Source organism: Misgurnus anguillicaudatus, chromosome 18 (assembly GCF_027580225.2).
Source record: "Misgurnus anguillicaudatus chromosome 18, ASM2758022v2, whole genome shotgun sequence".
Lineage (NCBI taxonomy): Eukaryota > Metazoa > Chordata > Actinopteri > Cypriniformes > Cobitidae > Misgurnus > Misgurnus anguillicaudatus.
In genome coordinates, this window is record NC_073354.2 from 14,787,768 (window position 1) to 14,814,368 (window position 26,601).

At 39.4% G+C, this 26,601-nt stretch overlaps 1 protein-coding gene and 1 long non-coding RNA gene across 6 annotated transcripts; one reads left to right on the forward strand and one right to left on the reverse strand.

Moving 5' to 3' along the window:
• kctd1 (potassium channel tetramerization domain containing 1) lies at window positions 1-26,444 on the forward strand. 5 transcript variants are annotated; one of them, XM_055186309.2, is made up of 5 exons: window positions 1-459; window positions 14,393-14,580; window positions 18,491-18,635; window positions 22,421-22,726; window positions 25,410-26,444. In XM_055186309.2, the coding sequence occupies exons 1-5, from the start codon at window positions 451-453 to the stop codon at window positions 25,572-25,574; spliced, it is 813 nt and encodes a 270-aa protein (XP_055042284.1). In that variant the 5' UTR covers window positions 1-450; the 3' UTR covers window positions 25,575-26,444. The 5 variants fall into 5 exon arrangements, with proteins under 5 accessions (XP_055042284.1, XP_055042283.1, XP_073712015.1 ...); XM_055186308.2 differs by having other exon boundaries at window positions 2-459; window positions 14,390-14,580; XM_073855914.1 differs by lacking the exon at window positions 1-459 and adding an exon at window positions 8,295-8,392 and having other exon boundaries at window positions 14,390-14,580.
• Window positions 2,073-9,883, reverse strand: LOC129429545 (uncharacterized). The gene is made up of 3 exons (XR_008639221.2): window positions 9,745-9,883; window positions 6,055-6,281; window positions 2,073-3,091 (listed from the first exon to the last, which is right to left on the reverse strand). It is a non-coding gene; the product is annotated as an uncharacterized lncRNA (long non-coding RNA).
• Window positions 26,445-26,601: the final 157 nt, after the last annotated feature.

Sequence of the window (26,601 nt, forward strand, 5' to 3'; positions counted from 1 at the left end):
GGCCCTCTCCCCTCTGTGAGCGCGCTTGTGCGCGCGCACGCATCATCCATTTGCAGGAAGCGCCTGCGGCAGCGTTCCATCAAAACTAATCATAACCATTCAAATCTGCCTCCCCGCTGCAAGATGTAGGAAGGAGGACGACTGTTTAACGCAGAAAAACACCAGAGCCTTTTTTTATAACCTAGAATAAGATAAATCGCACATCGTTCGCGTGATCGGTTAATTCACTAGTTGTCCTGAAGTGAGCGGAGATCTGCAGGGGCGTTTGTTTGAGAGCGCTCTCTCTTTCTCTCTCTCTATCCGGGTCTGACCCAGAGGGGTTGTGAAACCCCTGGAGCGACTGCTAGTGATTTCGGCTTCAGCTACCTTCAGCTGGGCTTCATTCCTCAGCGTTTGAGCGAGGCGGACAGGAGCCCAAACGCGGAGAGGTGACGCGTCGCTGGATGTCCCATGTTTCAGGTGAGAAGCGCCAGATTGGGTTTTGTGGGTTTTTTCTATAGAGTGAGACAGCGGGGCTTGAGAGCGCAGCTGCATGTACGCATGTGCCAGAGGATGAGCGCGTTGACGAAAAATATTTATCTTCTCACAGTTTTCATCTCCGATATATGTCGCGAACGTGGAATAGTTTGTGTTGAAACTGTGCAGTAGCTTTGATTTGAATCATTTGCCTGATGTTGTAATATGGCGTCTCGGATTCGGATTTGTGATGCGGTCGGATAATTCGTAATTTAGCCTATTTAAATGCGGTTACGATATCTGCAAATGTGGCAACGGTTATCGGTAGTTATATAGAGAGTCCGTTTTGCCGCCAGTGTTTTTATTTACCAGCCATACGGTCTTCTTGATTGTCAAATGCAGCTTTAATCACTTTCACAAATCGTAAGATAACACTTTCTTAATCCCAGTGACGAATAATTTTCTGAATAATTTGGGTTTGATGGATATAAGTCCTGTAAATATCCATCAAACATTCCTTCATTCTCATCTCCTGACGCGGTACAGCTGCTGCACATTTTTAGCGCGAGCGAGAGGAACATACACGTGCTCATCTTACAATAGCATCACATGTATAGATACACTTCGTTTATTGTCGCACCACTGTTTACTTTTGTTAGGACTCTTGCAAGAAGTTTGTGGCGTTGTCTCACAGCTGTTGCACCAGTGTGTGTGTTGTACCTGCTCATGGGTTGCCATTTGTTGCTTAAGTAGATGATGTGTTTGTGGTCCTGTCATTAGGGGTCTAAAATATGCCCCCTATATAGGTGACCTAAGCAAAGTTCTTTACAAAAAGCTAACTTTTGTGCACCAGAGGGGCACAAATTTGTGTACTTCTATTTGTGTACTATGCATGCTTTAAAGTCCTTCAGGTAATATTTTATTACTTCTACTGCAGCAGGAAGGGTTGCAGTATCTTGCACACTTTCAATAAGAGATAAAGTTCCATCAGCTTTGATTCAATGATTCGTCAAACAGGATTTGACAATAAATTAGAAAGAATTATTGAAATGACAGAAATACTGAATATACAGTAGTCAAATTACAGGTCTGTAGTTGGCCTCTAGCAATGCTGTTTGCCGTTCCCTCAAGGGAAATAAAACAAAGCATAAAGCACAGATCAGCACTGATTCATCTGTTAAATCTGGAAAAAGTCTCGTATAACTTCAGGGGATCATAAAGTACAAATGTAATTGGTCTTGCAAAGAACACAAGCATTCCTGTACAGAACACAATCACCCAGTAAAACGCACACGGACACAATAGATAGCATGCAGCGAGTCAAAGAACAGATGCTGAATTGCTGCCCACGATTAGGGCAGAGTTGCAGAGTTTTCTGACTCACTCGTCAAGAATATTCAACATGTTAATGTGGGTTTGGAATCACCTCAAACGCAGGTTACTAATCCTCATACACCAGTTCTCAAAAACAATCATATTGAAGCACATGCACCTATGAATATGGATAAGATTAAAACCAACAAGATGACTTTCAGTGTTCCTGTCAAAATCCACCGTACCAGAAAAAGTGAAATGAACTGTAGGCCCACTGGTCCATCCACCAAACAGACTGTTACCTTTACTTGGACACATTACTTAGTTTGCAAGTTTACATTTTTAATCCCAATCAGAACCTGTGATCTTTGCATTGATAATGTGACGTTCTACCAGTTGAGCTACAGACTGTTGATCCATCTAGGCAGCAATGCATTTGATCACTTTACAGGATGCCGTACTAACAAACCTAACAGGTGCTTTATTGAAATGCTACATACATTGCGGCCGGTGCTCTTGCGAAGATGCAAAATCTCTAATGCATTGCGTTGGCACGCTCAGATATGGTTTCTGTCTCTCTCGAAACTGTACATACCCAGACACACTCACACATTCAGTAGTTACTTTTTTTTTGACAGCCTTGGGCTCTGGCAGTAGGTTCAGCTATATCGCACCTTGGTGTTCCTCTCTCTCTCTTTCATTCTCTCCCAAGCCTCGGAGGTAGAGGCGATTTGTGATGCTGCGCTCACACTGTTTTTTAAAAAGTGCTTCCTCTGAACTTCTCTATCTCTTTAGATTAGTCAGGGAACAAATTACCTGCCTGCACATAAAAAGCCCCTCTCCAATCCTCCACACAGCTATGTAACGAGCCTGATCTCCCTTTTGAAGAGCGGGCATGTTATTTTCCCTCTTGCCCGCAGGCTACCCTGCCATGCAAATGATTATGAAATTAAATTTAAAACTATACATGTATTCAGCCTCTCTCTTATCGCTATCTGCACAAAGCGCATACAAATCAGGCCGGGATCAGGGCCCCGGCTCAGGACTGCACTTTAAAGCTTTGCTAATTGCTAATTGGGTATCTAGGTGTGAAATGGGCTCTGGTAACAAGAATTTAAAATGTGAAAGGGAAGGTTTATTTATTTATTTTTTTACTTTCTCTCTCTCTCTCTCTATCTCTCTCTCTCTTCTTTCCTTTGAGAGATGTCAGAGCTGTTTCTGGTGACATGCCTGTGGGCAGGAATGACAGAATGAGACAAAAGAAGAGAGGTCTCTCGTTTCAAAATGGTGGCTCATCCTCACACGGGGATATATGTGTGCTCTGCGGAGTAAGGAAATGAGATACAGGTCCAGCGTTAGATTTTGCTGGGTGGTAGCTCAATGATTAGGGGTTTGGGCTACTAACACAAAGCTCGCCGGTTCAGTTCTAGCTGGGGGTAATCCAGGAGCTCAAGTTACTGAGATCACAGTCCTGCTATATTCACGTTATGGCCTTGAGCAAGGGCCTTTACCCAGGGAACTGTGTGTGCAGTTTCTACACTAGCTATACCTTGGGCATCCCTGCATTGCAGAATTCAGGTCTAATTTGACACACCCTTTTTTGGTCATTCTGTGCTCTGTTAATAAACTGAAGAGTTGAATCGGATGTGTTTGATAAAAGAGACGTCAGCATCCAAATATGCCCATGTACTAACTATATAGCGTGCCAAGAGCAGAATGGGTACCTGTTGCACTCTCAGATAAAAGTGGTCTAATCTGTCACTAGAATGGAGGTACTAATGGCACTTTTCCTTTCCATAGTACCCCACGGTTTAGTTTTGGTCGGGTCAGCTTACTTTTGGGGGCTTTTCCACTAGGGCTGTGCTGATTAATCGTGCAAATGCGCGTTTTCTCAATGAATGAATTTGAATGAATTACGGTGAAATGCCGCCACAGCCAAAAGCCAGAGGGAGCTGTCGTGTAGAAACGCCATTTGTGCCACAGAAGAAGTAGCATACCAAACACTATTCCAGGAAATGTCTAAAGGAATATTTATATCGCTGTTCTTCAGATTTTTTCAGGTATTTTCATTATAATAAAAATATTTTGAATTATTGTGTTTGGCGAGTGTTGCTTTTTTAAATGCACGTTATAAATGACTCAAACTCATAGTGATTTTAGATTGATAAGGACTTCCTACTGATCACGGAGCCGTAGTACACGCACAAGCTGTGCATGAAACACAGAATCGGAGCCTTGCGATACACTATCGATTTCAAGCAGGTCTTTTTAATGGGGAACGCGATGTATCGGCACAGCCCTATTTTCCACTGGGTGCAGTACGTAGTACCCGACACTATTTTTAGTACCACCTCAGTCGGGGTTCCAAGCGACTCGAACTGATACCAAAACGTGATGCAAAAACACTGTAGATCACTGATTGGTCTGAGAGAATCGTCACTACCAGCATCATCGCTATAATGTAAAAGATTAGCTTTACCTTCGTGCTAGCTTGCGCCGTCTCAAGCAAACATGTTGTCATTTGTGCTCTGCTATAAGGGCGCACTCACATTATCCAAACCAAACCATGCCACAGCGCGATTGTCACCCCTCCCTACTCCCCCAGATGCACGCGCTCACACTGTACTTTTTATCGATCCAAGCCCGGGCGCGCTTTTATCATTAAGATGCGATTGTTTTAAAAAAAGCAGGAAGTAAAGCGCTATCTTAACATTCAAACCCACCGTAATGATAAGTCTGTGTTTTTTATTCGGGGTCGTTTGGTGCGCGATTACAGACAGCCCTCTCACATGTCATCATATTGCTTAGTTGATCTGTCACATGTGCAGCTCGGACATTAACGTAACCCCGCGGCGTGCATCAAAAGGTTTTTACGGAGGCAGATGAAGGTGAGTGGCCGCGCAACAGACGTCTTCGCCTTTTGAATCTGCGCTCACACCACAGCCTTCTGCCACTGAGCCCAAGTGAACTGCTCTCCAGCCCATCTCTGCAAGCCAGCCGGGGCACGATTAACCAATCCGCGCCCGTGTGCGGTACAGAGCGATCACACTAGTCAAAGGAACCAGGCTTTGGGGGTCAAACGTGCCTGAGAGCGGTTTGGTTTGGATAGTGTGAGTACACCCCAAGTTCCCAAACTCCCTTTCAGCGATGAAAAACATCCACAGGTTGAGAATCAGGAACATCATACCAGTTTTTTCCAGACTTGCAGTTTATGGTGGCACATTCGCGACGCGCACGTCCGCATATATGCTTAAATGCAACTTAAATAAGGCACAGCAGAGCGCGTCGACTGACGCCACAGGTGTTTGTACAGAAACTGTCATGTGAGACAGAGGTAGCGATAAACGAAATGTGCAAACATCTATTTGTGGTGGTCAATTTTAATTTTGTGCCTGACTGAGAAATAAATATATGTATGGGAATGTACAACGACGCTCTCACTTGTATGATGTCACAGCAGTAGGCATCGCAAATATAACGACACGCCTGTGATCCCTCCCACTAGGAAGTGATACTAAACTCGATGGAAAAGCTTACCAAGCTAAAAGTGAGGTGAGATGACCCGACCTGACCAAAACAAAACCGTGGGGTAAAGCACCATAATATGTGCTCTTTAGGTACACAGGTCAAGTGCACTTTTTGAAAGGTCACCGCCCCAGTGACAGCCTTTGGACTTTTTTCTGGGGTGTACTCTACCGTACCATTTGGATACGACCTGGGGGTTTAAAGAGCATTGTGGGGTGCAAAAGTTGATCCTCATGGTTAAATTGAGGAGCTCAGATGCAAAACCCACTGAACACCACCTCCATCAAAAATGAGATAATGATATTAACCGAATGCTCTCAGCATGTATTATACGTCCATCAATATAATGCGATATACAAATTATACATTGTCAAATACTTTCGCTTCAAGAAATATCAGTTGTTGGTAGAATTCATTAAGAGTCTGATTTAAAAAAATGCTCATTTACAAGAAAACATATCAGATGAACTTGCATCTGATCTTTTCAATTGTACCTGTACTACTATTTAGTTGTTATTAACACATCATGCTGTAGGTAAAAAAAACTGGGTTCAGGATAATGCACACATGAATGTTGTATGTCAAGGAATATATATATTTTAATTTAGCTTTAGTGTGCACAATATTGCTAAACGCACTTTGTGTCTACAGTATACTAACTAAAAACCAAAAAAATTGGGCATTGCATGTTAAAAAAAACTTATATTTGTGATGCTCTGTCTGCTTAGAGAACACTCATAAGACTATGAAAGGACTAACCGTATAAAGTTAATAAGTCAGATGATCACTCCTGATTCGCTGATGGATGAATAGAGCTGTTTTTTTAGGCTTCCTCTAGCTTTGAGCCCTACTGAGCTCTAAAATCCGCTTCCTCATGCGTTGCCTTTCTCTGAGGCGCAGAGCCGGAGACAAACATCTGCCTTATTCTCCAGAGCCAAACCTCAGCTCTGTGCCGTTCATAGTGAGACAGTGGTAGCCTAGGGGTTCTCACGACACACAAACACAGGGGAAAGAAGAGAGAGAGAGAGAGAGAGAGAGAGAGAGAGAAAGGCGTGAATGTAGAAGCACTTAGAATAGTGTTCTTCATCAAGGTCACTCATTTATAATGATCTTATATCAGTGTGTGAGTGTAACGAATCGGATAAAAACTGGCATATTTTATAGACTGTATTTACAGACGGTTCATGGCCTTTTATTAACTGAGCCAAAAGCAATTACATCTTGAGTACTTGAGAATCATTCATACATGAAAATACCAATGCAGGAGAGTTACTGAAAGAAATAATTCAAACTAAAGTAAAAATTCAATTTAACACTCCCCCAGAAAGTTCTCACCCACGTTTTCTTCCAAATCCATATGGATTTAATGTGGTTTAATGCGGAATAGAAGAATTTGTACAACAACAGAATATATGTGACCGTATGTAAAATTCAGGCTAAATTCTCATAATCTAATAATGAGATTTAAAGCATCAGAGTTTGATTTCAACCACTGATTTTAATCTTTGACATGGTCTTACTCTGTCAATATAAAAGATATCAAGCATATATTTTCAAAACAGATTTTAGAAAACAGCAAATCACAAAAAAATGACTTTAGGTTTTCAAAGACGTCCCACATTATTACATTTATTGATACCTAAAGAATGAGAAACACCCTGAGTAAATTTGAGGTGTGCTGTGAGTTTTCATTTTTTATTTTGGGCGTTTTATACTGATAATCTTCCTATCCAGTGAGTTGTTAATTTGAGAACTGTTGAAATTGAATAATCAAATCACTGAGTTGAACTCGAGAACTGAATCAGTTTGATTCATAATGATTAATTTAGTCTGATTTGTAAACTAAACCAATTTAAAAGAACAATTAGTTAGTTAATCAAACTGATCCCGTTCTTGACTTAACTCACAGATTTGGATCAATACAAAGTATTGTTATATAGTAACTGACCATTTGAAGATTCTTAAAGAAGTCCCCATTTGTGGTTCATCAAATAAATAGCAACATTTAGGTACCTAAAATAAAAGGGCACCTATTATGCAAAATCCACTTTTACAAAGTGTTTGGACATAATGTGTGGCAGTGTATGAACAAAACCACCCTACGATTAAAAAAATCCCCATTAAACCAAAGCAGTCTCATTAGACATTCTCTAATCAATGTGAGGTCACATATATGTGTGGGGCGGGTCTATCAAAAGAAGATCCAGATTATATAGTATAGGGACGTGTTTGCTTAGGGGTTTTCAAATGTCAGCATTGGCTTTCAGAGATCGTGCACCCCGCCTTTAAGGTACCTAAAAGTGTTTTTAGGGTGTATGTCTACATATAAAACCTTTAAAGGGATAGTTTACCCAAAAATAAAAATTCTGTCATCATTTATTCACCCTCATGTTGTTACAAACCTGTATACATTTCTTTGTTCCGATGAACACGAAGGAAGATATTTTGAGGAATGTTTGTAACCGAACCGATCATGAGCCCCATTCATTTCCATAGTTTGGTTACAAACATTCCTCTAAATATCTTCCTTAGTGTTTATCAAAACAAAAAAATTACAAGTTTGTAACAACATGAGGATGAATAAATGATTATATAAATGACAGAATTCTCATTTTTGGATGAACTATCCCTTTAACATATGCAATGTTAGGGTTTGTAACAACTTGAATATTAGATCAAAATTAAAATTTGAAAAGGTATGTATGGTGACCGAACCGCACTCAGAGATCATGGCACATAAACCCACTTCAAAGCAGATGATAAATATAATCCCATCATGGCACGCAATATGAAAAGTTAAGTTAAAGTTCAGTCCACACTGTAACTTACAACATGAGGTTAATTATTGTGAATTTTACATTCCAATATAAATGTATACACACAGGGTGTTCACATTGTGCTGTGCAGATATTATCTTTACAATACACTAAAATATCAAGTATATTACCATACCTTTGTTTCTCTCTCCCATCTGTCACATTTTCTCTTTCTCTCACAAAAGGCTGCATACACACATACCCATAGAAAGATATAAAAGTATATGGATGGCCTAAGGCTTAGACATGATCACAGCTGCTACTGGAAACTCCCAAATCAAGTAAGCCTGCCCGAGCTGCATACCCCTTTAATAATTAGCAGGTGTGTGAGTGTATATTTGGGCATAATTGCAAATATTGCCTAATTCAGCTGCAGTCTAATATAGAGTATAGCTGACTGTTTGCTTTTTCCTCTTGCTTTTGCTCTTTATCTGTGTGTGGGATCATAGTTTCAGTTTTGAGGGTTTTAGCATCACTTTCCTGCACCTTTAAGAGCGCGTGCCTGTTCTCTTAGCTGAAGGTCACTAAAACACACAAAAAGCTCTCAGCGCTGCGGTCCAATATAGCGCATGCGCACTGCCTCGGGACTCATACACTGTCAGACTGCAATATGGCGAGAATGCCTGGCAGCAGGGACCACTGCTGTAATGATGGACCGGACCCGATGTCAGGGGATCGAGAGAGGGGCGAAGGACGAGAGGAAGAGGAGGGAGAGATCCAGGAGATCCAGATTACAGGGGAAGAGGGAGAAGTGTCAGAAGAAGAAGCCGAGTTAGAGTGGGAGGAGTGCGGGGAGCCCGAAAACTGCGCTACCGTGGAAACGGGAGAAGCGGTCCTTATGCGGAATACAGACCAGCACTGCGGGGACGAGCTGGAGTCCGTTGACCCGTTTTTTGCAGCTTTAAACTCGGAACCCGAGGGAGACATGCATCGCTCTCCTTTGGACCACTCCAGGCTCAGCGAGAACACGCGTTTGGCCACCCGATACGCGGTGAGAATCTTTAGGGAATACCTGACTGAGAAGGCGCAAAGTACGGACTTTGAGAGCATGGACAAGCACGCGCTCTGCAAAGTGCTGCGCTCATTCTATTCTGAAGCGCGCTCCAAAAGCGGACAGCTGTACAGCAAGTCCTCTCTCATCAGCATCCGGAGCTCGCTCAATCGTTACCTGAACGAGCCCCCCTTTTGTCGCACGCTGGACCTCACCAAGGACCCCGAGCTGCGCAGTGCCAACCTCGCGCTCGCCGCGGTTATACGTAAACTAGAAGAGCAGGGCGCCGGTCCCGTTGTGCAGAAGCAAGCCATTACGCGCTCGGACCTGAGAAAACTCTACACTTCGGCCGTGTTCAGCGCAAGCTCGCCATTCGGTCTTCTCAATAAAGTCTGGTTCGAGACTTGTATGTACTTCTGCACGAGGGGGCGGGAGAATCAGCGCGAGCTGGAGGAGGACTCTTTCGGGCTGGCCATGGATGAAGACGGAAGAAAGTTTGTCTACTTTAAAGCTCTCGGGCCGTATCACAAATCTCGTTCAGCCACGTGGACTAAAAAAAGATCCGATACGGATGACGACAACCTGCCCCGCATGTATGAGACCGGCACGGAGTTTTGTCCGTACGCGAGCTTCGTGAGGTACCTGTCTAAGCGCAATCCTCTTTGTAAAGCATTCTTCCAGCGCCCGCGGGATCACTGCGGTGAGAGCGACACGACCTGGTACGAGAATAAAGCTATCGGTAAAAACCTGCTGGGCACGAGGATGCAGATGCTCTCGCGGGCCGCCAAACTGTCAAAGACGTATACCAACCACTGCATCGGCGCCGTCTCCATAGCAACGCTCAACGGCATTGCGGGCATCGGGTCAAAGTTTGCGCCTCTCAGCGTCTCTCCGGAAACGGCCAACGGGACGTGCCTTTCGCATCACTTGACCTGCACGCGGGAGTGCGAGGACGAGTCCGAGCTTGAGTTTAAACCGCACAAAGTGATCAAACGCCCGCGGCCGCTCGTCTATCCTGTAAGCGTTTCAGGACCAGGGGCATCGCCAAAAAGACTTTGCGCGCGCTCTGGCGTGGAGCGCGCGGGCACGCCGACCGTCACAGCGCGTGTTACCTCTCATTGCGAAGCCAACGGAGAGAGCCCTCATATGCTTGTATCACAGGTAATAACGATTTTATGTATTTTGCAGACCGGTATAAAATAAATAAAAGTTGTGGCGCGTAAAACAGTTTAAAGTAAGTTTAGAAATCTGTTTCAGGCTCTGTTTAATGCTAGTCAGATTATTCAAAGGAAATTTGTATTTTTACACCGTATTTTTATGCAAATAAATGAACAAAATAACAACCGTCCGTGACTCATCTTTGTTATATTGTGTCATTTATGGATTAAACATTTGTCATCATATAATTGTGTGCATTTATTCATTACAACTCAGCTTGTTACATTGTAACTCATATAGCTCAGACTCATATTTGTGTTTTTTTCGTGGGCCAAACTGCTTTCAGTCTCTTTCACAAAGCAAGTGCATAAGTTTTCTTTGCAACGTATTGCTTTTTGTGTTTGTTTGTCTTTGAAGTTTTAAGTTCTGTTGTTAAAGACATTAGTTTCTACGCATATATGTATTATCTTTATCCGCCTTATTCTCCTGCCTTTAAAATCCACACTGTTTTTGCTTTGAGGCCAGTGGTGGTCCATTGGGGATGTGATTAAGATTGATTTTTTTATATCTTAGTGTATTACTGTGCTTTGTAAGTAGGCTACACAAAAACAGGCACTGACTTTTCTTAAGGGCCTTTACCCTTAGCTTGAAGGTGAGTGTGAAAAATAAAAACATTCGTTGCCTGCGGAGAAATGAGCTAATATTGCACCTGTGCAGAGCTTCAACGAAACCAATGACTCTTAAACACCCTCAACTGAAGGGAGCTGCTTGTAGTGTGTCAAGTGTGTACTTCAGCTACATTAATGCCCATACTCAAACAAACACAGTGCTCCAGTAAAAGCACCACGGATACCCACTCATGTGTATTTTCTCTTTAATATGCACAGTGTGATTTATCCTCAGGTGTTTATGCCTGTACATTTTGTACACTCTCGGCTATTCTCTCATTATGGATGTTCAAGTATTACGCTGTTCTTGTATCTGTCTGTAGCTAAAATCACAGCATGTGCTTTAAAAAAAGTTTGTGTCTGGGGTAACTATGAATTAGCGACCCCTACATGGGGAGTCGTGTATTGAGCATACTAAAAACATTGTATTTTTTCCTTCCACGTAGGACTAAGAGATATTGGCCAACAACATTTTAATTTTGGGATATCTGGCGATATATAATAAATATGTGTCTCGATGTTTTCTACAAAGTAGAATGAATGCTTACATGCAAGTCAAAGTCTCATGTGATGTGAGATGTCATAATCCTTATTAAAGGAAAACACCACAGTTTTTCAATATTGTACTATGTTCTTACCTCAACTTAGACAAATTAATAAATACCTATCTTTTTTCTATGCATGCACTTAATCTTTGTACAGCGCGTTATGAATGTGTTAGCATTTAGCCCAGACCCATTCATTCCTTAGGATCCAAACCCGGATGAAAAATTAACGATGCCTAAAAAATCACCATGTTTTATTTTGTGCCACCATACTTACTTGTGTAACTACTCATGTAACAGTCTTTAAATAGGGAAAACATGGAAGTGTTTGGCGGCTTCTAAATTCATCCGTTTGGATCCTGGGGAGTGAATGGGGCTAACTAAATGCTAACACATTCACGACACGCTGTACAAAGTTTAAGTGCACGCTTTAAAAAATGATAGGTATGTATTAATTCGTCTAAGTTGAGGTAAGAACATAGTAAAATATTGAAAAACTGTGGTGTTTTCCTTTAAAGCAGTTAAAGTTTTGTCCCTGTTTGAAACGCGGCTACTGTCAAATGTTGAAAAACTCTCAGCCATGATCCTGTGCCATTGAACTATTATTATTATTAAGGCCTGATATCACAGGCTATAAAGCATACAGAGCTCTGTATCTCACTATGTTTTTTTGAGGCTCAAATCACAAAAGAATCGACAGCAATATTTAAAGGAACAGTATGTAGGATTGTGGCCAAAACTGGTTTTGCAATCACAAAACTTGTGGCTAAAACTGGTACTGCAATCACACAACTGGTGGCCAATACACAAAATGACAACATAAACATCAGTTGAGGGCTGCAACTCCATTTTTTAAATGACAATATCCTGGCCATACCACTGTTGTCAGTGTTATAAGTATTTGAAATGAAAATGATTTCTTAATGTCTAGTGACATATCAGGGCCATTTTATGATTAATTGTTATATATTTCTTACATACTGTTCCTTTAAACATATGTGATTATTTCCTTACATAAACACCTTTTAACAGGACTTCAGCTTAGCATGAATTAAAATCAGTACTAAAGCATTCATGTCAAACACCACAAATCAGCCGTTGCAGAATAATAAAATATTTATGGTGCATGTAACAATCCAACACTGCCAGTATTGTTACTTTATTGCACTGTTAATTTCCTTTAAAACGCTGAACAGTTTCTTTAATGCAGTGGTTTTCAAACTTTTCAGCATGTGGCCCACATTGTGTGGGTCTATTAAAAGAAATACATATTAAATAATAAGATTGAATACAACGAATTTAATAAATTGAATTAAATTTCATTTAGTGGGGCCCCCGGAGACCATGACCTCCAGTTTGAGAACCAGTGCTTTATAACTACATCATATGACATTTCGACTGTATCGCATGACGTTTACAATTATAGGATTAGGTTTTTTTTTGTGATTGTAAACCTCTGACAAATAAATAAAGTATTCCACCGTATGCTATCATTTCTTAACTGCCAGACAAAAACAGCAACTTTGGTTAAGAAAAAAATGCTGTTTGTGACCTAAGTTAGTCCACCCCCACAGGCATCAGACCTCAGCCAGCATCAGAAAATAGCACTCGCTAAAAACATCCAGTTGTGCCAGACATGTTTATCATTAGTGTTTTTAATGTGTTAGCCTGGATGCATGTTTACTTGCACATTTCTTGTGTATTACCAAGGGTTAATGCTTGTTTTTCAGGTCGCTGTATAAAGGCAACCGGCTAAACTCATTCTCAAAGACAGTCGACTCGGATAACTTTACTCCGCTCTGGGCGAAAGTGCATTGATATGCGCTTGCGCATTAGGGTACACTAGTACGCTTATGTTACAGTTTGTGCGTTTTTCCCATCTTTTAAAGGAGAGTTTGCCTGTGGCTGTTTCATTTAGCCTCAGATAGTGACCACTGAGACTTAGCAAACAGTTTTTCCCAACACAAGCAAATGATGCCAATGCATTGAGACCATACTGATGCCAATGAGAGTGCCGTGTTAGTAATAATTGTAGTTTTAATGCTGATGGTGAAATCACCATTAATGCTGCTATTGGTAATCTAATTTCTTACAGTAGTGGTGTAATGTACACTGTAAAAAATGCAGAATTTTTGTCAAATCAACATATATTTATGTTACGTTAACTTAAAAAATTAAGTTAAACAATTTCAACTTGATTTTATAAGTTATGTCAACTTTTTATCATAATCTGTTCAGACGAGGGGTCTGCTGGTTCAGTAGCCCTATTAGTTTCTGCTTTGTGTCTTGGGTACTAAAAAATTTTAACTTTGAATTGACTAGTAGGTTTAATTGACTTGTAAAACCAAGTTGTTTTAACTTGCTGCATATTTTTTACAATGTAGTTGTCAAGAACAATCTACCACTGTTCTCTCATTTCACATTCATATAATGCATTTACTAAATGAAAAATGTAAAAATTAAGTGTGTCATTTTTCTAATGTTAAAATACCTCCTCCTATTTTCTATTGTAGTTTAGTGTGTACTTCGGATGAGTTTGTCCTAAATATAAAGTAAATGGGGTTGTGATATAAATGAAGTGGTCACACATTCCTGGTCTTTTGTGCATATTAAATTCATCCATAACCATTTAAAAGTAGTTAAAAATAGTTACAATTCTTCGAAACAGTAATTGTTTAGTTCAGTCTCATTAAATACCATTCATCACTAAACCTTTTTTTAATTTAATCACTATGCTTCATTCTGGTGCCTAACAATCCATTCAATTCCCGTCGGATGATATCAGGTCTGTCTTATATATATTTTCCTTGTTTCTATTTTATTTTACCATTTCATATTTGAAATGCCATTTCATGTTGACTGTTGTAAACTTCCAGCTTGATAATCTTGACTATAGTGATGTTTCTTCTTCCCCAGGAGAATCGCAGCAACAGTGTGGGCATGTCAACCCGGCCTCTCTTGGCACATTCGCCCGCCTCCCCCCTGGGCACAGCTGGCATCCCCACACCGGCACAGCTCACGAAGGCCAATGCGCCGGTGCATATCGACGTAGGAGGTCACATGTATACCAGCAGCCTGGCCACATTAACCAAATACCCAGAGTCCAGGTAAAATTACTGCACTAAACCAGTAACAATAGTCCCTTATTATGATTTATATATTTATAGTTACACAAAGTGTCTTCCTCCACGTGATGATAAATACTCCAATCGTCTTCCCTCATCTATTGAAACATTTTATTCCTATTATTGTTTTAAGCCCCGTAATATAATGTGTTTGGCAGTCTTCCTAAACTTTTTCAAACAGATGTCATACTTTCAACATGCCTGCGTGATGCACGCTTTATCCGTATGCCTGTGTGTGTGTATATGCGTGCAGCTTGTCTGTGCTCATTAGCTCACTGACCGCTATATTTCTGCATTGCCAAAGAGCGTTATTGTCTTGTAGCTACTGACTGAGTTAAACATCAGAGCACAGGCCAGAAGAAGCCCGAAGCGCTTTGAGCCAGACTAGCATCCTGTCTCACAACTGCTCATGTGTCTCGCACGGTTTTAGCTTCCCACTGCTTCTTACGGTGCCCATTTAAATGCACAGCATCTCGCATTATCTCAAATAGCATCACACGGCTTCGATCAGGTCTACATGGGGTAGCACAACCAAGGAAACAGCTTGATCCAGTGCTATAATCTGCCTGTGTTTTGGTCGAGTAAATGTTTCTAAGACGTAGGCATATCTAACAGTGACAATTGTGATCTGTTTCACCCTTGGCTACTTTATCGCACACAACAATATGACAACACACCCACCAGAGAGCCAGGATACAGGGCGCTGCATGATGACATTTGCGTCGTCAGGAGCAATGATGGCTGCTGCCTTCAGCTATGCCCTGTCTGATGCTGATGCAGGATACGATTTGTGGGGGAATCAGTGCTGACTGAATAAACTTTCAGTGCCCTTATATGTAATAAAAATGTGCTTTCAAAAACTTCAGTTTTCATGTTTTCAGACAGTGTCAGGTGGAATGATTTAATTCATATACTTTTTTGACCAACTGAGCTGCCTAATAAGACAGGAAGGGGGCATCTGAATGACATACTGAATGAAAACCAGTCTGATGTTGTGTTTAGTGATGTTTAGGGGTAGGTAAACCCGAAATCAGTGGCATCTCAAAAGGGGTTCCATAAAAAATAGCAGTGGCGACTCGTGACTCTCATCCGAGGGGCGCAAATTCAAAACATGTGTTTGAAGTGTCATGTGTTTTGCTTGTGTTTTCAAAATATGTGTTTGTTGCATCATGTGAACCATGTGCATCACATGATTTGTCAAAATAAGTGCCTGCTGCACACGTGTCAAAACCGTTAATGATAAAAGAGACGCTCACATTCACAAAATAGACGCAAGGAGTGTTGGGGAAAGTTACTTTTAAAAGTAATGCATTACAATATTAAGTTACTCCCAAAAAAGTAACTAATTGTGTTACTTAGTTACTTTTCATGGAAAGTAATGCTTATGTTACTTTTTAATTACGTTTGTGTTACTTTTTCTTGGCTGAGGCTTGATCCCTTTCAGGCCTTGCAGGTGTTTTTATGAAAAGTTCTGCATTCAGAAATTGCATATTTCATCACAAAAATGTTGAGCTCTGGCATGCCATCTCAGTTTTTGACTCCAACTGTTATATATGTGTAACACAAAATATCACATAATGTGATTGTTTACTTTAATTCAGTACATACATTTTTTTAATCTAATTAATTAAACTAAAAAGTAACTTGCATTAGTTTTTTGAAAAAGTAACTCAAATATTAATGTGTGCATTTAAAAAGTAATGCATTACTTTACTTGTTACTTCAGAAAGGTAATATTATTATTTATTACACTGCTCTCTGGCAGGCTTGATTCTGATTGGTCAGTTGAGATTAAGACCAATAAAGATTACTGTTTGGCGCCATCTTGTGACAAACACTGGACAACCACAATTAAGAATGGACAATTTAGACATTAATTTTAACATGTACGGAAAAAACAAAACATTTAAACAGTGAATAGAAGAACGAACAACGACAAGACACGGAGAGCTTATGCCGAGTTCAGACTGTATGATTTTCAAATTAGTCAGGTCACCTGTGGTTTCACACTGCGTGATTATCAGGGGAAGCGTTCAGTCGCTGCTGTTTCACACTGCATGATGGATTGGCGACAGGGGTCTTCATACTGCATGACTTTACCATAAGAAGAATCGCCGATAACTTTTTCCCGGTCCGCAAACTACGTCTCACAACCAAACGCACGCGAGAAGTGACGCGAAGGAAACAGTGTGAGGTCACGCGTGCAAGACCGGAGTTCTCACGTGAGACTGGGATTATTATTAAAAATAGTCACCCGCAAGAAGTTTACCATACAAATTGCATGTGCGCTCATTTGCAGCAGAAAGAAGAAGAAATAAAAATTATGAATGAGGAAATGTTTTGAGAGGCTCCTCCCCGAACTTCCAGCTGTCCTGTATGTTGCTCTCTCATTGGATGTAGGTCATCGCCGATGTTATTGTCAGTCAAAACACATTTCACACGGAATGATTTTGAATCGCCGACCGGTCCAGATATTTAGCATGCCAAATATCTCACGGGTGTCGGCGACTCGTCGGCGATCCTCTCAGAACGCGTCTTTTATAATTCACACTGTGTGATTGTCACTCGCGTGCACGAGCATCAATTTGCCTGTGATTTCGGCCATTTGTCGGCGATTTCGCAAAACCTGTCTGAACTCGGCATTACTGAGACTGAACTTGACAAAATAGAGCATGACAGCTACGAAGACAACACACAAAAAAATACAGAATGGGCATTAAAACTTCTCAAAGACTGGCTAAAAGAGAAAAAAATGGAGACAGACAAGTATGAAGCAGAGGTTCTTAATAAGGTATTACGATCATTTTATGCATCTGTGCAAAGTTTCACGGAAGGAAAAAATGTTAATTTAAAACAAATATGCCAATAAAATGTTTCAAATTCATATTCATGTCCAGTTTTTTTTCTTATGTGGCAAGTAGCCGTGTAATAAGCGGGATAATGTAGAGGCAGCCGGTAGTTATCGGGTAAATAAGCCCCTTCAGTGTGATACACTGTCGGGGATTATTTCCCGATAACTACCGGCTGCCTCTACATTATCCCTTACGTAATGCATGTTACTTGTAATGCAGTACCCCCAACACTGCACGCAAAACACTCCCTTAACAGTAAACTCTGATTACGCATGAGATTATGCGAGTATCTGGCAAATGCGAGCGTCTCTTTTATCATAAACCTTTTAGACGCGTCTGCAGCAGGCACATATTTTGACAAGACACGTGATGCACACACGATCTCTCGATACGACGAACACATATTTTGAAATTACGAACCACACACATGACGGGCTACATACATGTAGTGACGAACTTCGCATCAAGTGCCCTCGAAAAAAAGAAGTCAATGGCCGCCACTAAAAAATAGCCATACAAATAATAAAGGTCTTCTTGTTTAGAGATTTTCTGCCAGAAACTTTGGAAATTCCAGATCCTAGTTGTTCTCTGTGTGTCATCTGACAGATTTAGTCCATGCTGCTGAATCATTTATGCCATGGAGATGTCAGAGTCACAGTAGATACAGTTTACTGTTAAACGTACCAGCAATAGCACATTATATAAGATTTCATTGTATGCAAAAACTTAGAAATTTGACAAAACTTTTTACATTCATCACAGATGGAGTTATTTCAATATGTAATTTTTAATAAAGTGCTATCATAATAAAGTGTCATCATACATGTAGATTGAATGGTTTGGTGTTTATAAAAAATTTAGTTATTCAAATGAAAATACTTTTACAAACTAAATGTAACTGAAATGTAAAAATACAAAAATCAAACATAACATTGAGCACATATTATTTAATTATTGAATTGTAGCTTCAGATGACAATAAAAACCTTTGTAAGATTGTTTGAGCTTTTTTCAATATCTCTCTCTCTTCCTCTCTCACAGGATTGGCCGGTTGTTTGATGGCACAGAGCCCATCGTATTGGACAGCCTGAAGCAGCATTATTTTATAGATCGGGATGGACACATGTTCCGCTACATATTAAACTTCCTCAGGACCTCAAAACTGCTCATCCCGGATGACTTTAAAGTAAGACTGTAATGCTTCATCCTAGCTGGTGCCATATGAAGTTACAAAATATAACATAAAAGTAAATGAATATAATAAAATTGTCATCCTAAACCAGGATTGTAATTGTTTAAATAACTTTAATATTATTTTGTAAAAGTGTTTACCGTACTTGGGTACTATAAAACTGAATATTTAAACACAATCCCACAGGCGTTTCTAACTGGTAAAAATAAAGTATACTTGAATGTACTTAAAATATATTTAAATATCAGAAAGTGCATTTGAAGTATAAATAGGGTAAAAAAGTTTGGTTCCAAAACGCAATAAATCCATTTTGACTAATTTGGGTAAAAATCTGTTTTCTATATCAACAAAGTGAAAGTGACCAACAAACTTTCACATATTATCTTTAGGTTATAATAACACTAAAAATTCAAATCTATAATTTGATTTTCAAAGATTTATTATAAAAAGATATAAAAAAATATATATAAAAGGATTTTTTTGCAAAATGCAATAAATCATGACAAGTTTTTTTTTATGCTATAAATCTATTGAATAGGAATGCACCGATATGGAAATTTTGACCGATACCAATAACCGATAACTCTTTATATTTGGGGGCGATAACTGATATATATATAGGCTGATACATATTCATATTATTTTCACAATGAAAAACTCCCAGACCGCGGACATCTTGTCTTTGCGCTAGACTAGCATAATTTTCTTAAGCCCGCAACACGTGTCATCTTCGTGCTATGTCACAGAAAGCACCAATCAAAACTCCACATGGCCAGCAATGAGCCAGTTAAGTGGTTCAACAAACCAAAATAATCCATCATTTATCGGCTTTCATTTATCGGCCTAATTTTGCTATCAGACCGATAATATTAAAAATAAGCAGTTATTGGCAGATAACGATATGTCGGCTGATATATCGTGCATCCATGTGCATTCATCTTTGCCATGTTATATTAATTTAGTTGACTAGTGGTATACACTGATAAAAAAATAAAACATTAATGGCATTAATCAAAACACTTACTTTGTCATATTAACACTGTCATTGCTGCTGTCATCTTTGGGACGTCGTCGCTGAACTTTTTTTGACAGCAATCAGCTGTATAATGTTTTGGTCCTGCTCGATTTTCGTTGACTTAGAGTAAAATAATGGAAAGTTTTTCATAAGATCCCCTGAGGTAAATGTGTTAGCATGACAGAAGCTTGATTCTGTCGTGTGAGAACAAGCAACAGCCAACATTTTTCCTTTGGCTGAGTTTCTCTCACGCAAATTATTTGATTTTGATGGCCTATCTTTCTTCTCTGCCACAGAAAACCACCACATGTTTATCAATGCCATCAAAATTACTATGGGGCTGTTTACACTTGGTATAAGGATGTGTTTTCATTGATCGGATCACAGGTGGACGAGAGAGACACATTACGTTTACACCTGGTATTTAAATCCGTCTCTTTTGTCCACATTCGACCGCTTCTGCCCTGAATACTGTGAGGGGGCAGTCTGTCGAGACAGTGAGCGAGTCTCTCTGCTGTCATTCAAACGCGAGCGGGAGTAATTATGAGTCTATATGGACGCAAACTAATATTATATCGGAGTCCACTGCTTGTTTAGCAAGTAAACATGCTGCACGGAGTTTTGTACATGTGTATGTAAGAGCTTTTTTCTGAATTTTCGGCACAATTGATGAAATAGGATCGCGCAACTTTCACAAGCTTTCAAAACGAAACTACGGAGATCAGCCGCTTTAGTTGTATCAATGAAAGGCTAAAATAGCACTGTTCACCGTATGTTCACGCCAGAAGTCAAAAAAGACGTATAGATAAATGGGCGGAGAGAAGGCGGTCGCGTGTGGCTGTTCAAACACATTCAACCACATGTGCGTTCCGCAACTCCAAAGCGATCCGATCGAAAGTGGTTTCGACTAGCTCTGAATGTGGTTGAAAGTGGTCGAGCTCAAAACGTTTTGAACACCGTTTACACCTGGCATTAACGTCGTCCACTTGTGATCCGATCAACGAAAACGCACGTTAATGCCAAGTGTAAACAGCCTCTATTTTGTTTTTGTTTGTTTGTTGATCACAAACAGGGTTCCTGCAGGTTTCACCAAGTCAAATTTAAGACTTTTTAAGACCTTTTTAAGACCATTATGAGTGAAATTTAAGACCAAAGCGGCACAATGATCTCAGAAATTCTCAAAACATTATATTTTTATTATATCTTTGTTTATTTATTTATTTATTTATTTTGACAAATAAAATCCACTAATATGGGAAGATCAGTATGGTCAGCTGCTGATATGTTGCTTGTTAACATGTTTTACACTTTCTCCACCCATACGTTATGTGCATAAATATGCACTATACCGCCATCGCATTTATTCCCCTCTCTAATTACACTATAATGAAATGAAAAGGAAATTTACTATTAAAAGGCTGTTCGTGGTTGGTTGTGTGTTGCAAACAAGGCCGTTTCTAAATCCGAAGGCTGTAGCCTCCAGAGGCCGCATTTGTAGGCTGCATATGAAAACTGTGTAACACTAAAGTTGACTCATTGTTGATGGCGCGGGACTTGACGGCCTGACTGTTTAAGTTGATTTTTAATAAAGCAGTGTTGATTTTTTTCGCTTCTGGGTCCTCTGTTTCAGAACCTTGCAAATGCTCTGGTAAGCCACGGGCTAGTTGGTTAAATTAACACAGAAAAGATTTTTCTCGCCAAACCTACAGTATACAGTCGGATCACAACATCTGAAATATAGCTTATGGCATGAATTGCGTGGATTATAATAGCCTACATTTGTATTCTCTTTAAAAAATGATGATTAAAAACTGGATTGAAGAGACATTCAGTGACACGCAAAGTGCAGAACTTTTCTTTTTAGAGGCCCACCCATCAAATACATTCTTCCTCCGTCACTGAGGCATTTTAATTTACCATTTTATTTTTTTTCGGACAACCTTTTCGGGAATAAATGGAGGTAAGAAATTTAAGACTTGGGTTTATTAAATTTAAGACCTAGGGTGAAAATCTGGCCATTTTTAAGACTTTTTATGGCCTTAAATTTAACTTTCTAAATTTCAGACTTTTTAAGACTTTTTAAGACCCCGCGGGAACCCTGCACAAAGTAGATGAGGAAAACTAGGATTCTTTGTGTATACAAAGCGCCACCATTAATGTTTACAATGCGTGGAATGGTGCACTGTGATTGGTTAAGCGGATTTATTGCATTCTGCAGAAAAGGAGGACTGCCGTTTGTCGCTGTTTGGAAAAAAGGGAGAAAAGATAACAGAAAATGATAAATGATTTTTATCTGTGATTGTAAACAAAGACTGAGCACTGGAAAAGACTAGGCATTATCAGTGGTTATGATCAAATTACATTCATAATCTGTGTGAAAATCATTAGGTGTTTTATCTTAAGAAGTACTAAAGACTATTTTATTGTATAGTAAGTACAAAATTAGTGCATGAAAATAATACCTAATTAAAGTGTATTTTAGTGCACTTTTTTACCTGGATAATTTGTATGAATTCGTATTTCTGCGTTTTAGGACAATCTGATTTGCCTCAACATAAAGTTATGTTTAGTTTAGGGATGGGGCACCACTACTCTTTTTTTCCTCATAATCTTAAATGTTTTAAGCAATTTACATAATAAAAATTCATATGACTTACACATCAAATACTCAAAATACTCCCATGAGAGCAGACTGAATACTTTGACTTGATTGTTTTCCACGAAAATCGTATGTAATACCCATCCCAATTGTATTTGTGTGCAGGACTACTCTCTGCTGTATGAGGAGGCCCGGTATTTCCAACTACAGCCACTACAAGCTGAGCTGGAGCGCTGGCGTTCTGAGCAGGACTCTAGGTACACATCACGCATGTGTGAGTGCGTGGTAGTGCGCGTGGCCCCGGAGCTCGGAGAGAGGATAACACTCAGTGGCGATAAAGCCCTCATCGAGGACATCTTCCCGGAGATAGGAGACGTCATGTGCAACTCCGTCAACGCAGGCTGGAACCACGATTCCACTCATGTTATCCGATTTCCTCTCAATGGATACTGCCACCTTAACTCTGTACAGGTGCGTAACAGTACACCGCCTCACACAAACGACATCAACCAAACAACATCAAACAAATCTTTTACTTTAAGATGGTTGTACAAACACATTGGTATACTGGTCCATGATTCAATACAGAAATGAATGCAGAATGTGTGTGTGTGTTTGTGTGTGTGCGCGTGTGTGCACGTGTGAGTGTGTGCGCGCGTGTGTGTGTGTGTGTGTCTAGAGGCTGTCTAATCCTGTTTGCTTATTAAATCTTTTGCCCCATGGCATTCGCCGTCACACTAATGGAAACAGGAGATTGAGAAATGTAGAGGCAGAAGACGGCAAAATTGAGAAGACTGAGGGTTGAAGGGCAAAAGCATTATAAGAGGAAAGACACACATACCTGTAACCTGAACTTTAACCTGTAAATGAAAGGTGGGGTGAGAGAAAAGATGGAGAAACCAGGATGGTAAACAAAACTTATGCTGCATTTGAAATCGCCTACTTTCATACTATATTAGTAGGCTAAAATCAGTAGGCAAGGCAAATAGTATGTCTAAATTCATAGTATTCAAAAAACAAAGTAAGTGAAAAGTACCCAGATTAACTACTACTTCCATTAAGATTTTTAAAGAGCACCTATTGCCGATTCACGTTTTTACATTTCCTTTGGTGTGTAGGTGTGTATTGTACATGTTAACGATATGCAAAAAGTACAAACCCCAAAGTAAACGATGATGCAACTTATTGTCTCCAACTAGGGTGGCCATTCGTGCCAGTTCCGCCGGACACGTCCCGAATAGGATTTCGGGTGCGTTCTCCGGAAGTCGCGTTGGTCGACTGCATACGTCATCGAGGTTCTCACATTTCAGTTAAAATACATTAGAAAATTAAGATTTATTTCTTTTGAGACATACCATCATTGTAGTTTCATTATTACCTTGAAATGTAACGGTTGCTTTTCTGAAATTGAACCCGAAATATTAAACCTTGATGACGTATGCGGTCGACCAAAGCCACTTCCGGAGAACGCACCCGAAATCCTATTCGGGACCTGTCCGGCGGAACTGGCACGAATGGCCACCCTATCTACAACGTAAATCTCTTTTCTTGGACTACAACAAACACACGGATTCTAAGCAACAGTTTACTTCCTGGGATTGGTGATGTAGACAAGACCAACATTATCATAATTCCTCTTGATTCGGACTCACAGTCTGTTATGACCAAATCTTTCAAACATGGTAAGGAGTGTCACATTTTTGGGTGAGGTCAGAGGTATTCAGGCCAATCACAACATACAGATTAGCTGACCAATCAGGAACACAGAGCTTTTCAAATCCAAGCGTTTCAGGAAGAGAGTGAAATCTGGAACTACAAAAATGTACAGTATGTGGAAAATAATGTGTTTTAACCATAAATCACGCGAACACATTGTATTATACCAAATTCACAAAATAATGTTTTTTTTCTTAGCAATAAAATAGGTGCACTTTAAGTGTGCATTTAATGGACATCTTACTATCCCTTGAGGCCACGTGAGCTGAGGAGGTGCCAAATTCCAAAACGTGAATATATATATACATATATAAAATAATATATGTATATATATATATATATATATATATATATATATATATATATATAAAATAAAAAAATAAAATAAAAAAGTGAGAATCTATTAACCGTGCGGCTCTATGTGATTTAGGTGCCAAGAAATGTATTCCTCATGATTTAAATGTACTTGTTAGTCATAATGGTTGCAGTTGTTCTGATTACGTCATAGGTCAAAGGACGTACGAATCGCATGACAATGAAGACGTGACAGATGCAGTATGTCCGAAATTTATTTACTGCACCCACACATACTGTTTTAACTTTAAAGCAGTAGGTACTTCGTCGTATTATGCATTCGGATGCGTTATAGTGACAGTAAAGCAATGATACTCCAATGCTGGAGAAGACAAACAGGAAGACATGTCCACAAACCACAGTAATGTGAGTTTATGGTATTGTGGAGCGAACATCAACAGGACTTATGTGCATGAGGTCACATGTTTAAATCTATATTTTTTTTATACAAAAAAGTATACTATTCTCACTGAAATGGAAAGTATTTGATGGAGAGAAATAAACATGCAGTGTTCCATGCTGAATGTTGTTACCCTATGTCAACAATAAATGGGATTCTGCATAGCCTTGAGGGAAGGATGATACTTAAAGTAACGTTTTAATGATAAGTCAAAAATACGTTTGAGAATAATAAGCTTAGATTTTACTAAAACTGCAATTTAGCATGATCAAATAATTGCAGATGTTAATGGGTTCTGAGAGCTAATCAGAGATTATAAGAGTGGCTGATGAACACCTGCGTTTCTAAAAATAAAGGTTCCTAAAATGTTCTTTGTTGAGTTGTACGGGTCCATAAAGAACCTTTAGCATCCACAGAATCTTTTTGTTTATAGTGGAAAAGGTTCTTTAGGGGGAACCAAAATGGTTCTTCTATGGTATAGCTGCAAAGAACTTTAAAGCACCTTTATTTTTAAGAGTGTATGGAGAATAAGCAAGTGGTGTTCAGATATCTTGTTTATTCACTTCTTGTGTTTGCTGTAATTTTGTGTTGTCATTGTAACTTATTGGAACTTATTCTGCTCACATATTCATTAGTTATAAATAATGTTACAAAACCATGAATGATTTGGTGTTTATTTATCAGGTTTTGGAGCGACTGCAGCAGAGAGGTTTTGAGATTGCTGCTTCCTGTGGAGGCGGTGTGGACTCAACCCAGTTCAGTGAGTACGTTCTGAGGAGAGAAGTCAAACGAAGCCACCGCGGGGTCACAACCTCCGTCATTCGGATCAAACAGGAACCGATGGATTAGCCACCCGCCCTGACAGAAAAAATAAACTGCATATGGTATTTTTACCTGAGTATAAGGGATGTTTCAGTTTTTTTATGCTGTGGACTTCTTCATGGTTACTCTCCATAAATAAACAGTTTTAAAAAAGAAACGTTTTGTTTAAAGTTCAAATGGGATTTTTTCAAATCTCTCCGGCTATGCCGAGTAGTCTCCAAATGATTTACTTTGTGATGGTTTGTTTTAAAACTTCAAGACTGCCAAGACTGCTCCTTTGCCAGATGTGTCTTCATGATGACAGCTAGGAGGAAAGGAAGCTGATGTTAGACTCCATATATGACATCCTGTAAAGAATTTCATCAGCCATACTTATTTAATAACCTGTTTGATGAATCATTTATGTTGCTAATCTTCAAGTGTTTCTCTCATAAATATCGCATCACACCAGAGAGGAATAGCAGCTATAATGTAGCTCCTTGACACATAATTAGAGAAGTATATAAAAACAAACAACAGGTTAAACCACAGCAGTGACTTTTTTATTTTGGGGATTTTAAAATGAGCCTTGATTAAGTCAAAAACAGCCATGAAACCAAATAATTTAAGATATTGCATTACAAAAAAAATAATTTCTTTCCCAAACTGGGTTCTTATTATTTCATTTTGGCATTACAGGAGATTTGTTCTAATAGCAAAATTGCCAAGCCAGTCAAGTGAAACAGTAACTTGTTTATAACCTGGAGAAAAAGTTATTTAAATGTTACAGGAAATTTTAGTTTTCATCATTTGTTTGGCTATAAGTTGACAGTCTCTGGCTATACACTTGAAACTGGTTTATAATCCAAGTTTGAGAAGAATGTAATGTGACATTGTTAATAAAAGTTTCTAAAAATTGCCATGACTCGTTTATTAGGATTCTGAAAATTGTGCCTAAAACAAAAACGTTTAAAACAAAGTGGTTTATTGCTTTAACTAATTTTTAAGACCCTCTTTAAATTTTTAAGAAGTACGAGAGAAAACATTAAGAAATAATGTGTTAATTTAATTGCGT

Coding starts and splice junctions, on each gene's coding strand:
- kctd1 (XM_055186306.2), top strand. CDS start 8,722: ATGGCGAGAATGCCTGGCAGCAGGGACCACTGCTGTAATGATGGACCG. Junction 10,264..14,389: donor CTCATATGCTTGTATCACAG/GTAATAACGATT, acceptor CTTCTTCCCCAG/GAGAATCGCAGCAACAGTGT. Junction 14,581..18,490: donor ACCAAATACCCAGAGTCCAG/GTAAAATTACTG, acceptor CCTCTCTCACAG/GATTGGCCGGTTGTTTGATG.